Source organism: Erpetoichthys calabaricus, chromosome 7, assembly GCF_900747795.2.
Source record: "Erpetoichthys calabaricus chromosome 7, fErpCal1.3, whole genome shotgun sequence".
NCBI classification, from domain to species: domain Eukaryota; kingdom Metazoa; phylum Chordata; class Cladistia; order Polypteriformes; family Polypteridae; genus Erpetoichthys; species Erpetoichthys calabaricus.
Genome location: NC_041400.2, coordinates 25,108,826 through 25,121,389, shown reverse-complemented (window position 1 = coordinate 25,121,389; position 12,564 = coordinate 25,108,826). Strand labels below are relative to the sequence as shown.

At 39.6% G+C, this 12,564-nt stretch overlaps 1 protein-coding gene across 1 annotated transcript in view; it reads right to left on the bottom strand.

Moving 5' to 3' along the window:
- LOC114654410 (endoplasmic reticulum metallopeptidase 1-like) overlaps window positions 1-7,773 on the bottom strand; it is a 43,088-nt gene extending 35,315 nt beyond the window's left edge. The window contains exons 1-2 of the mRNA XM_028804955.2: window positions 7,404-7,773; window positions 571-872 (exon numbers count right to left, since the gene is read on the bottom strand). Coding sequence (XP_028660788.2) covers window positions 571-872; window positions 7,404-7,729 — 628 coding nt within the window. The 5' untranslated portion in view covers window positions 7,730-7,773. The remainder of the gene's footprint in view (window positions 1-570; window positions 873-7,403) is intronic.
- Window positions 7,774-12,564: the final 4,791 nt, after the last annotated feature.

Sequence of the window (12,564 nt, the reverse complement as noted above, 5' to 3'; positions counted from 1 at the left end):
TGCGTAGAGTATAAGTCAAGGCAAGTTATGCTTAATATATATACAGTATATAATGCATAAGTGAGGCCTAGTCTGGAGTTTTGGTCTCCATATTACAAAAAATATTATAGCAATGGTAGACAAAGTCAAGAGGAGAGCAACTAGTCTGATCCCAAGGCTGTAAGGTTTGAACTATAAAGAAAGGCTGAAGGAATCCAACCTTTCAATTTAAGCAAACAGAGGTTAAGACACAACATGACTAAAGTTTTTAAAATTCTGAAAGGAATTATTACAGCAGCTCCCAGTTATAACTTTAAATTAAGTCCTTCAACAAGAAAATGGGGACACAGAAAATTGTTCAGGTTAAATTTCGTCCAGACGTTAGAAAGTTTTTCTTGACAATAATAGAACAATAGATACATGGAATAAATCACCAAGTACTATGGTAGACAGTAGGACTTTAGAGACCTTCAAAACTCTATCTGATGTAATTTTAGAAAAAATAGGATTAGTATTCTTTGTTGGGCTAAAATAGCCTGTTCTCATCACTATTGTTTAGATGTTCAAATGACTGAAAGAGCAGTATGGTACCTGGACTGTTTGGTGCAGAATCAAAATGACAGTTTGCCAGCACTGCATGTTGTGCACCTTCTCCTCCTCTTGGCTCCAGCTTAACAACAATATTAGTGATGTTGTCATAGTAATTGATAAAGTAACCAGAGTTTCTGTATCCTGTAGGCCTTTGTACATCCACTGTAATTGTGTGAGCAGTTTGGTTACTTTCCTGTCTGATAAACTCGATTTGACTCAGGAGATAATTCACTGTCAATATTTCATTTTCTGGACTCCCAACAGGTCTGGGGCCAAATGCTGTTATGCTATCAAGATGTTTCCTATAAAATGAAATGAAAATTGAATGTTAAGGCCACATGAAGACTCTCGTAAAGTTAAGAGGTGAATGATAAACAAATACATAATAGTCAAAAGAAGGAAATCATAAAGGAAAAGGTCAATATTCAATGTATAGTCTTTATCTGTGACATTTCAAGTGGTGTGTGATCTTTGTTTTTGTGTGCCCACCTGTTTGTGAAGTGGTGGCACTACGACACATGCTGCTCCCTCACAGCTTTAGCAGACTAGGTTCCAAATTAAGTCCATTCAGCATCCAGGTGAAGTTATATCATTTTTCCCCACATCCTAAAGATATCCAGGCTCAATTAAGTGGCAACTCTAAATTGGCCTGCTGCAAGGGTGCCCTATGACAGAATAGCACACTGCACATACAGTACTTAATTCTGGGATTGCACGCAAAAATAATGATAGGTTTCTGCCCATGCAACCTTAAATTGGATTAAGAAGGTTCTAGAACAGATGTTGGAGAAGCAAATGTGGTTTAAACAGATGTGGTAACTATGCATGAGATGATACACAAACCCATGATAAAATACATATTGCAATTCAGGCTTTGGGATACAGTATTCTCACAATATGTATTTTCCATAAAGGAATTGTACTGTGCATTTGATGCTACTTATTATTAAACATTTATAAATCAAAATGCTGCAAGATAACTTAAAATCAGTGTACAAATTCAGAAGTTGTAGCCAATTGTATCTTAAATGTTGTAGGTCGCCTTGGGTAAATGTGTCAGCCAATAAGTAAAGATAAATGTACATTTTTACACGTCATTATTCTATCTGAGTGCTTTATACGTGTGCAGCACAGTTCTTTGTGCCGTTCTCGTTTGGACGGTTCTCTAACTTTTGGCTTCTCTCTAACTTCTCTGCAAAGGGAAAACAAAGAGCTGGCAATGCACAAAATCAGTTTGAATAGTTAGGTGCCTCTTTCCCTTCAACTTTTCCTTCTCCATCATCATTTCACTTACCGTGTAATCACCTGCCTGCCCTTATAATAATAATAATAATAATACATTTTATTTATATAGCGCCTTTCCCATGCTCAAGGCACTTACAGAATAAATAAAGAACGGCAGAATATACAGTATATAGCATTGTACAAACCAGATAAATAAATAAAGAAGATTAAGACAGTAAATTCTGAGAAAAAAACAGACAACATAATTGATGGTCTAGCACACACATACAGGTTACATTAGCAACTTGACAGAGAGGTAAACTGAGAGAAGGGTAATAAAGTCAAGTAGAGCTAAAAGCCTTCCTGAACAGATGAGTTTTGAGTTGTTTTTTAAAAGAATTCATGGAGTCAGCTGACCTGATTAATTTTGGTAGGTCATTCCAGAGTCTGGGCGCTATACAGCTGAAGGCCCTGCTGTCACCCATGGAGTGTAGATTAGTGAGGGGCACAACAAGATTACCAGAATCAGAGGACCTTAGTGGGCGGGCAGGCACATAGTGATGGAGAAGGTCACTGATGTAGTTTGGTGTGAGGTTATTTAAAGCTTTGTAGGTTATTAGTAGGATTTTATATTCAATACTGTAGGACACAGGGAGCCAGTGAAGACGGAGCAGGATGGGTGTGATGTGCTCGCTGCTGCTGGTTCGAGTAAGGACTCTTGCAGCTGAGTTTTGAATAAGCTGGAGCTGTGATATAAGATTAGAAGGGGCACCTGCCAGTAAGGAATTACAATAATCGATGCGGGATGTGATAAAAGCATGGACAAGTTTCTCAGCATTAGAGAAGGAGAGGAAGGAGCGAACACGGGATATGTTACGGAGGTGAAAGTAAGAAAGTTTCTTAATGTGATTTATGTGGGTGGAATAAGTGAGGGAGGAATCAAAAATGACACCAAGATTTTTTACAGTAGAGGCAGGTCTGATGAGATCACTGCCAAGATGGACTGGGAAGGAGCTCATTTTATTAAGTTGCATTTTAGTCCCAATTTGCAGGAGTTCAGTTTTATTGCAATTTAATGCTTATCAATGATGCAGACCGCTGACGCCTTCTTGTTCTCCGTGCATTCAGTGAGTGTGAGTTTGACTGACATGTTTTTTTTCTTGCCTTTACTGCAGAGTTTCTGTCACTTTTTGAAACTGAAGGTCACCAACACAAACAGAGACAAAATCATTGACCATAAAAATATAATGCACACATTTAGAGCCTACTATAAATCCTTATATTCTACTGAGTGTAAAGACGACAAGACACAATCTAATGCATTTCTGGATCCATTACAGATAACACAAATAGATACTCTTAGTGCAGAGGAATTGGATAAACCTCTGGCACTATCAGAATTATTAGATGCTATAAAGTCAATTCAGAGTGGGAAAGCAGCAGGCCCTGATGGCTACCCTGCCGAATTTTATAAGAAGTTCTCCACTCAGCTAGCTCCCCTCCTATTAGCAACATTCACAGAAGCTAGAGACAATAAAATTCTATCTCAAACTTTTCGCCAAGCATTAATCATCCGTCTTTCCTAAACAAAATAAGGACATATTACAATGTGCATCATACAGACCAATTTCACTTCTGAATAAGGATGTTAAGATACTCTCCAAAGTCCTAGATAGAAGGATGGAGAAAGTGCTGCCTTTGGTAATATCACAAGACCAAACTGGATTTATTAAAGGCCGACACTTAAGTGTCCAATCTTCGACACCTGTTTCATGTAATATATTCACCCACAGTCAAACATCCTAGAGATATTATTATCCTTGGAGGCAGAAAAAACATTTGATATGATTGAATAGAACTACCTCTTCACTATATTAGAGATATTATTTGGGTTTGGCCCAAACATTTGTGCATGGATCAAAATACTGTATACCGATCCAGAAGCTTCCATTTGTATTATCAACATTAATTCAGACTACTTTAAACTAGAACGTGGTACCAGACAAGGATGCCCCTTGTCACCACTACTTTTTGCAATCACTATTGAGCCACTGGCAGTTCACTGTCGAAATGCTTATGAGATAAAGGGGATTATCAGAGAAGAACTTGAACAGAAAGTTTCTCTATATGCAGATGATATGGTACTGTATATATTAGACCCACAAAATACTTGCCTGCAGTCCTAACGGCACTAACAGAATTTCAAAACATTTCTGGTCTCAGAATTAATTTGATTAAAAGTGTGCTCTTTCCAGTGAATCCTCAAGCATACAATATTAGATTGGACACCTTCCCTTTTATCATTGCAGATCAGTTTAAATATCTAGGAGTAAACATCACAAGTAAACATAAAGCACTTTATCAACAAACTTTCACTGTCTGTATGGAAAAATTACGCAAGACTTGCATAGATGGTCAACCCTTCATCTCACTTTAGCTGGAAGAATTAATATTGTTAAAATGAATATCCTCCTTCAGTTTCTCATCTTATTTCAAAACATTCCAATATACATCAATAAATCATTTTTTAAGAAATTAGATTCAACCATAACCTCATTTATTTGGAATTCAAAACATCCACATATCCAAAGAGCGACCCTACAAAGGCCAAAGGCAGAAGGTGGCATGGCTCTACATAACTTTCAGTTTTATTACTGGGCAGCAGACATACAAGCTATAAAAACCTGAACACAAATAGATGAACATACACAGGCCTGGTCCGCAATAGAAATAAAATCCTGCAGTACTTCTTTACATTCCCTGCTTTGTGCTCCATTAAATGCAAGTTATCACCAATATACTAACAACCCAATTGTGCTTCACTCACTCAGAATATGAACCAATGTAGGAAGCATTTAAGATAGAGAAGCTTTTATCTGTGGCACCTCTGCACGAGAATCACCTTTTTCAACCCTCGCAAACATATGCAGTTTTTAATGTCCGGAAAACATTTGGGATTAAATCACTTAGAGATCTGTACATAGACAATGTCTTTGCATCCTATGAACAATTACATTCTAAATTTAACTTTCCAGCAACACATTTCTTTCACTATCTTCAAATTAGAAACTTTGTTAAACAGAACCTGCCCAATTTTCCTCACCTCCCACCTCCCTCTATGCTGGAAAAAATACTGCTCAGTTTCAAGGACTTAAGACAGCATTTCTGCAATATATAAAAATATTTTACAGTCCCTCCCTTTCAAAGATCCAAGAGGACCATGGGAAAAGGATCTCTCACTCAACATCTCAGAAAAAGAGTGGAAGGTAGCAATGCAGAGAATTCACTTGAGCTCCATATGTGCAAAGCATACAATTATTCAACTCAAAATTATATATCGAGCACATCTGTCTCATTTAAAATTGTCCAAAATGTTTCCAGGGCAAGATCCAAACTGCGAACGTTGCAATCGAGCTCCATCCTCACTGGGTTACATGTTTTGGGCCTGCGCCAAATTAACATCATTCTGGAGAAAAAATTTTAAATGCCTTTCAGACAGCCTTGGTGTCACAATCCCTCCTAACCCATTAACAGCTGTGTTTGGTGTTCTTCCAGATGGGCTTAAAGTGGAGAAGGACAAACAAACTGTGATCGCCTTTACTACACTATTGGCAGGTAGACTTATCTTGCTCAACTTGAAGAATCCTGACTCTCCTCTGTTAAGTCAGTGGGTAACTGATGTTTTATATTATTTGAATTTGGAAAAAATCAAATTCTCACTTAGAGGATCTGTGCAGAAATTTTTCAAAACCTGGTAGGATCTAATCAATAACATTTTAGAATAAGCTTTTAAAGCACTGAGGAAGCAGATTCTCCCCCCATTTCTTTTTCTTCTCCATTTATCTTTATTCACTTATTAATTCATCTATTTACTTATTTTTACTAGCTTTACGTTTTATTCTACTGCCCATGCTCTCTTTCTCAGGGGTGGTAGCTGATTTGTTTTCAATCCCATTTTTGTAAAATTGATCTATTTGTATTGAATGATTTCAATAAAATCAATAAAATTATAAAAAAAAAAACCCGAAGGTCAACTACTGTGTACATCACCAATGAGCATTGCAAACGCAGTCGTCAGTAACTGCAGCTACTGCACCACAGAAGGCGGGAACACAATAGTTTGATGCTGTAGGCAATTATGTAAATTAGCCACCTGCTTCCGGTGCCCGCCATAAAAGAGCTCAGCTACAGCAGGCTCTCACTTCACATCCACTGTTGGTCATCCACAGAAGACGTGGGTAGCTGTGCGTAATCAGGTTATCGAAAGATAACCCATAAGAGACGAGTTATACTTCATCTGATAACAGAGAACTGACGCGGTGATATATCACAATTTGGAAGCAAATCTAACAGTAACCAGCGTGATGTGGTAGCTACAAGCGAGAACAGCGGAAACCGGTAAGTCAATTTATCATTGAGTCATTAATGAGTTGTAATGGATCTTTAGGATTAAGTACTGCAAGTATTGTTCATTTTAACGGAATTCGGCGTTGTTTAAGGACAAATGGAAGTCAATATGAGATTCAGGGACACACACGTTTTTATTCTCGTTGACATTAAAAGTGACAGCGTTTTCAAATTACTGGAGTTCACCCTTTTTTCAGAAACGCATTATACTGTATTCGTAAACGTGAGGATCGTATTTGGCGTAGTATTTTCATTACAGACGTAGAGCGTATAGATAAATTTACACCTAAAAAGCACCAGCAGTAACTCGTACGTTTATATATGCAATACACATTAAAGTGAATTAATCCCATAGATGCATGAAGCAATCAACGAGTAGCATATAACTTAGAATTTACCATCCAGTTATTTATCATTTTTCTGTGATATACCTTACAACCATTTGGTCATTCTTAATGGCACACGATCAATTCCATTTCACGCGTGTATAATTCATAATCTAACCAAACTTTCTGCATTTGCGACTCCAGCACTGACAGGCTCGTCTTATTTTTCCCACCCGTGCAATACCCCGACTCTCCGCCACGCACATCTCGTTTCCTTTCCCTTTCGGTGTTTGCAGACGGACACTTTTTTTTTTACTGTATTTTCTGGTAGTGGAATGTGTGAAACTAATTCAGCGTATCTTATATCTGGGTACTTAATTCTCCGATTTGCAAAATAGGTTCCTCCATACAATGTGTCATTTTGAAGCGTTTGTCATTTTGACATTGTACAGAATTTTCTTTTCGTAAATTGACATTTTGCACGTGTTAGCCTATTTTATCTATTTATTACTTTAAAGTTTGCCATGTTTTCACCTCCTCTTTGCTCCTTTTGTATTTTAGTGAATGTACAGATAGTTTCTCGTAAGTTTTACTAAGTAAACATCCGTCATTTTTTTAGTGTCTTGCTCTTTTGGGTTGCCGCTGGTTATTAGCCTACTATCTTTTGTTGTATTTTCAGAATTTTTCATTACTGAGATTTGCGGTATTTTTTATAATTGTTTTGTATAATTAGAACACCTTCTGGAATAAATCTGATGAGGCAGAAGTTTCTTTACGTTCTCCTTTATACAACCGACTCCTGCATCTGTTAAACGCACACGCTCACGCGGACCGAGCTGGCCAAAGCCCCTTGAATTCTCGAGACCTCGTCCTCACCTGGCAATCTCGGCGTTGAACTCCCCAGGGGACCGCCAGACAAGCAGTTGTCGCACGGAGAACTGCACCAACGCCCACAGCAGGAGCAGGAAGACGGGCAGGGGCAACACTACCAAGATCTCCTTCACTATGCTGGCGAGTATCCTCTTTAGGCTACAGCTCCTGTTCCGTGGACTTTTTCGGTCTTCCAGGTTGTTGTCGTCGTCGCCTTCGGTGTCTTCGCCGCCATCCTGTAGTGGGCTGAGTTCCATGACACTGTCGGCTGCCACTCTTCGTGTTCTTCGGACTATCGAACTGTTTGCCATGGTCTTGGGAAAGGCCCGCATTCATTTAACATTGGGGTCGTGTGAATGGGAGTGGCGTGTGGCGCATTAGGAGTGTCCCTCTAATAAGGGGCGGTGTTAAGCGAGATACTGGCAAATGTCACAACACTAGCGTGTAAAAGTAACGAAGATGACATTTGCACAGCTCTGTAGTGTCCGGACGCTGAGGGTTTTGATCAGGGTGCATTGATTGATTAAACAATTTGTAAAGCATCTAAGATTACATCTTGCCTGAAGAAGGGGCCTGAGTTGCCTTGAAAGCTTTAATAATGTAATCTTTTTAGTTAGCCAATAAAAGGTGTCATTTTGCTTGGCTTTTCTCTAAAGCATCTAATACACATTTTGATTGCATATGAATTCTGTCCGGCCAGTGCTTATCAAGTTCAGAATCACTTTTATTCATCAGTACTTAATGTACAGGAATTTGACTTGGTAGATTTGGAGTTGCTTATAACATGTCACATACAAATTACATAAATAGCATAAGCTGAAAAAACGTTATACAAGGTTTGCAGCATAGTGCAATTATAAAAGAGATTCGCAAATGATATACAAGTGAATGTATAGTGTGTATGCGCAGGCACACACATACATTTACTGTTCATACACACCATCATTCAGTATATGATGGAACACATGAATACGCCAAGAAGACGAGCCAAGCTATTGTTTTGAGAGGGCTATGGCTCTGGGAAAGAAACTATTTAGGTGTCTGTTAGTTTGTTTTAATTGACCTGCAGCGTTTACCAGAGGGGATTTTTTGGAACAAGTGATGCCCTTTGTGAAATGAGTCTGTGGTGATCCTTTTGACGTGATTAGTGACACAAGATGTATATGGGTCTTCAACAGATGGAAGAGCACAACCATTTATTTTCTCAGCATTCCTCACAACATGCTGTAATTTATTTTTGGAATGTGCTGTTGCTGTATCAAACCAGACAACAATGGAGCATGTGATTACATTTTTAATTCTGGCTTTGTAAAACTAAACTAGGATTGGCTGGGAAATAAACTGCTCAAAAAAATTAAAGGAACACTTTGAAAACATATCAGATCTCAATGGGAAAAAATCATGCTGGATATCTATACTGGTATGGACTGGGTAATGTGTTAGGAATGAAAGGATGCCACATCGTTTGATGGAAAGGAATATGATCAATTTACAGGGGGCTGAGTTCAAAGACACCCCGAAAATCAAAGTGAAAAAATGATGCGGCAGGCTAGTCCATTTTGCTGAAATTTCATTGCAGCAACTCCAAATCGTCCTCAGTAGTTTGTATGGCCCCCTCATGCTTGTATGTAGGGCTGACAACGTCGGGGTATGCTCCTAATGAGACGATGGATGGTGGCCTCTCCTCCCAGATCTGGACCAGGGTATCACTGAGCTCCTGGACAGTCTGAGGTGGAACCCGGTGGTGTTGGATTGACCAAAACATAATGTCCCAGAGGTGTTCTATTGGATTTAGGTCAGGCGAGCATGGGGGCTAGTCAATGGTATCAATTCCTTCATCGTCCAGGAACTGCCTGCATACTCTCACCACATGAGGCCCGACATTGTTGTGCACCAGGAGGAACTCAGGACTACTGCACCAGCATAGGGTCTGACAATGGGTCTAAGGATTTCATCCCGATACCTAATGGCAGTCAGGGTGCCGTTGTCTAGCCTGTAGAGGTCTGTGCGTCCCTCCATGGATATGCCTCCCCAGACCATCACACTGACCCACCACCAAATCGGTCATGCTGAACGATGTTACTGGCAGCATAACGTTCTCCACGGCTTCTCCAGACCCTTTCAAATCTGTCACATGTGCTCAGGGTGAACCTGCTCTCATCTGTGAAAAGCACAGGGCACCAGTGGTGGACCTACCAATTATGGTATTCTATGGAAAATGCCAATCGAGATCCCCAGTGCTGAGCAGTGAGCACAGGGCCCACTACAGGACATCGGGACCTCAGGCCACCCTCATGAAGTCTGTTTCTGATTGTTTGGTCAGAAACATTCACGCCAGTGGTCTGCTGGAGGTCATTTTGTATAGCTCTGGCAGTGCTCATCCTGTTCCTCCTGCTGGTGGGTTAAGAACCTTCTGTGGCCCTCTCCAGCTCTCCTAGAGTAACTGCCTGTCTCCTGGAATCTCCACCATGCCCTTGAGACTGTGCTGGGAGACACCGCAAACCTTCTGGCAATGGCATGTATTGATGTGCCATCCTGGAGAAGTTGGACTACCTGTGCAACCTCTGTAGGGTCCAGGTATCGCCTCATGCTAGTAGTAGTGACACTGACCGTAGCCAAAGGCAAAACTAGTGAAAAAACAGTCAGAAAAGATGAAGAGGGAAAAATGTCCGTGGCCTCCCTCCACCTGTTAAACCATTGCTGTTTTGAGGGTCGTCTCATTGTTGCCCCTCTAGTGCACCTGTTGTTAATTTCATTAACACCAAAGCAGCTGAAACTGATTAACAACCCCCTCTGCTACTTAACTAACCAGATCAATATGCTAGACGTTTCATTGACTTGATGCTATACTCTGATTAAAAAGTGTTCCTTTTAATTATTTTTTACTGAAGGATCAATCAGTGGACCTACAGTCATTTGTATACAGGGAATAACGTAGGGGTAAAGTACACAACCTTGAGGGGCACCTGTGTCAATATGGACAGTCTGAGAGGTGGGAGTCCACAAGACCGACCATTTGTTTCTGGTTTATCAGAAAACAGTAAATCCATTTATAGATGGAAGGATTCAGTTCAGTCTGTAGATGTTTAGTTAACAACAGCTCAGGGGCAATGGTGTTAAAAGATGAACTGAAGTCTACAAACAGGCATAAGGTTCAATCCAGATGCTCCAGCACAAAGAGAAGGCCCATGTTAATGGCATCGTCCACTGTTCTGTTTGCTTGATATGCAAACTGAAGAGGGTCAAGATCAGTAGCAGTAACAGACTTCAGAGAAGTTAGAACAAACCATTGAAGTATTTTCATTAGAACTGATAGCAATAGGCCTGTAATCATTAAGACGACTTATTTTATTTTTGGGAAGAGGAACAATAACAGAAGATTTAAAGCAATCTGGTACGGTACACTGTGTAACAGAAGGGTTAAAGATGTCTGGAGAGAGGAGCAAGCTGCCTAGCACTGTGTTTGATTGTTGCAGGTGAGACAGAATCGGAACCGGCGGACTTTTTGCAGTTCTGTGCTGCAAACATCTTCCAGACATTGTATTCCTTAATAGAAAAGTTTTTTTGTGAAGAAGTGGCTGGTGTCAAAACCACTTCAGAATTGGAGGATTAGAGGGATTCTTGATACTTAGCACCTTTATTGTTCAATTTTGCAGAAAAACTTACATTTAATAGGGACGGATGAATCCAAATAAGCACTGGGCGATGTCTTTTTGTAATATGTAACAGACTGAAAGCTTCTCCATGCAGTGGACCTATTGTTCCAGTTTATTTTTGTGTATCGATTGTAGCATATCTGATTGCATTGTTTAGATGATTGCTGGCCTGTTTGTTGGCATCCTTATCACCAGTTTTGTGGACTTTTTATTTTAACTGACATAGACTCCTTAGTTCTTTGATGAACAATGAATTTCTGTTGTTGTAAAAATTATAGATTTGATAGGAATGCAGACTTCTTCACAGAAGCTGATGTATGATGTAACAGTGTCAGTCAGCTTATGAATGGTTTCACGAGCATTATTTAAAACATCCTAATCAGTCCAATCCAAACAATCTTGTAGTATTTCAACTGACTCCTCAGTCCATGAATGTATAGATTTTCTTACTGATTTTGGTAATTTTAGCCTTTGTATAAGTGGGTAGCAACCGTAGCATAACATGGTCAAAAATACCCGGCAGCACACCCAGTAAAGCCCGCTATGTGTCCTTTATTGTGCAGTAGCAGCAATCCAAAGTCTTCCCGTCCTTTGAGGGACATTTAACAAGCCGTTTGTATCTGAGAAACTCAATGGCTAGGTTTGTGTTATTAAAGTCACCCATCACTATAATCGTGGAGTTTGCATGACTGTTCTTCAGACTAGTGATGTAATCGGCCACATAAACATTCACCTCAGATGGAACATCAACTCCAAGAAGGACTATTGAAGAAAATTCTCTAGATGAGTAGAATGAGCTAACAGTTAACAGCAAATAGTTGCAAATTGCCAGAGCAGTGCTTAGATAATATGGGAACGTCACTGCACCAATTTTAATTAATACAGAGGCACACACCACCACCTTTTAACTTGTTACAACTCTCTATCTGTTCTATAAAGCAGAAACCCTGGTAGTTCTAATGCAGAGTCGGAAAGTGATGCCTTAAGCCATGTCACAAAGCAATACGCTGAAGAGAGAAAATAATCCTTACTTGTTGTGAGAAGAAGATTAAATTTGTCTGTTTTGTTCCTCAGTGATCTGATGTTAGGTAAAACTAGACTTTGCACACACCCACATCTTCAGCATAGCAAGGGTGAACAATGATGTTCAACAGGCATTGTAAAGGATTTTATCATCACATTTCGGATAACAGATTTGTCTGATTGAGCTCGGGTACACTGATCAAATTCTCTGGCAATACTGGCACATTCAACTATCCATTATGCCTTTAAGTATATATCTGGACACGTCTGACAGTCTTACTGCCACCTTCAAGCATGGTCTTGACAGTGCTCTATGATCCAAGCCAGAAGATCTTTTATGGGGGGCGGGGGGGGGGGGGGTTGTTTTGTTTATTATATTTATTCACCTTAATTAAAGATACAATGTCTCTGTGTTCCTAATGTCACAAAACATTTTTAGTTTAAAAAAAAAAAAAAGTATTGCATTTGTCATTCCAATACATGGCACA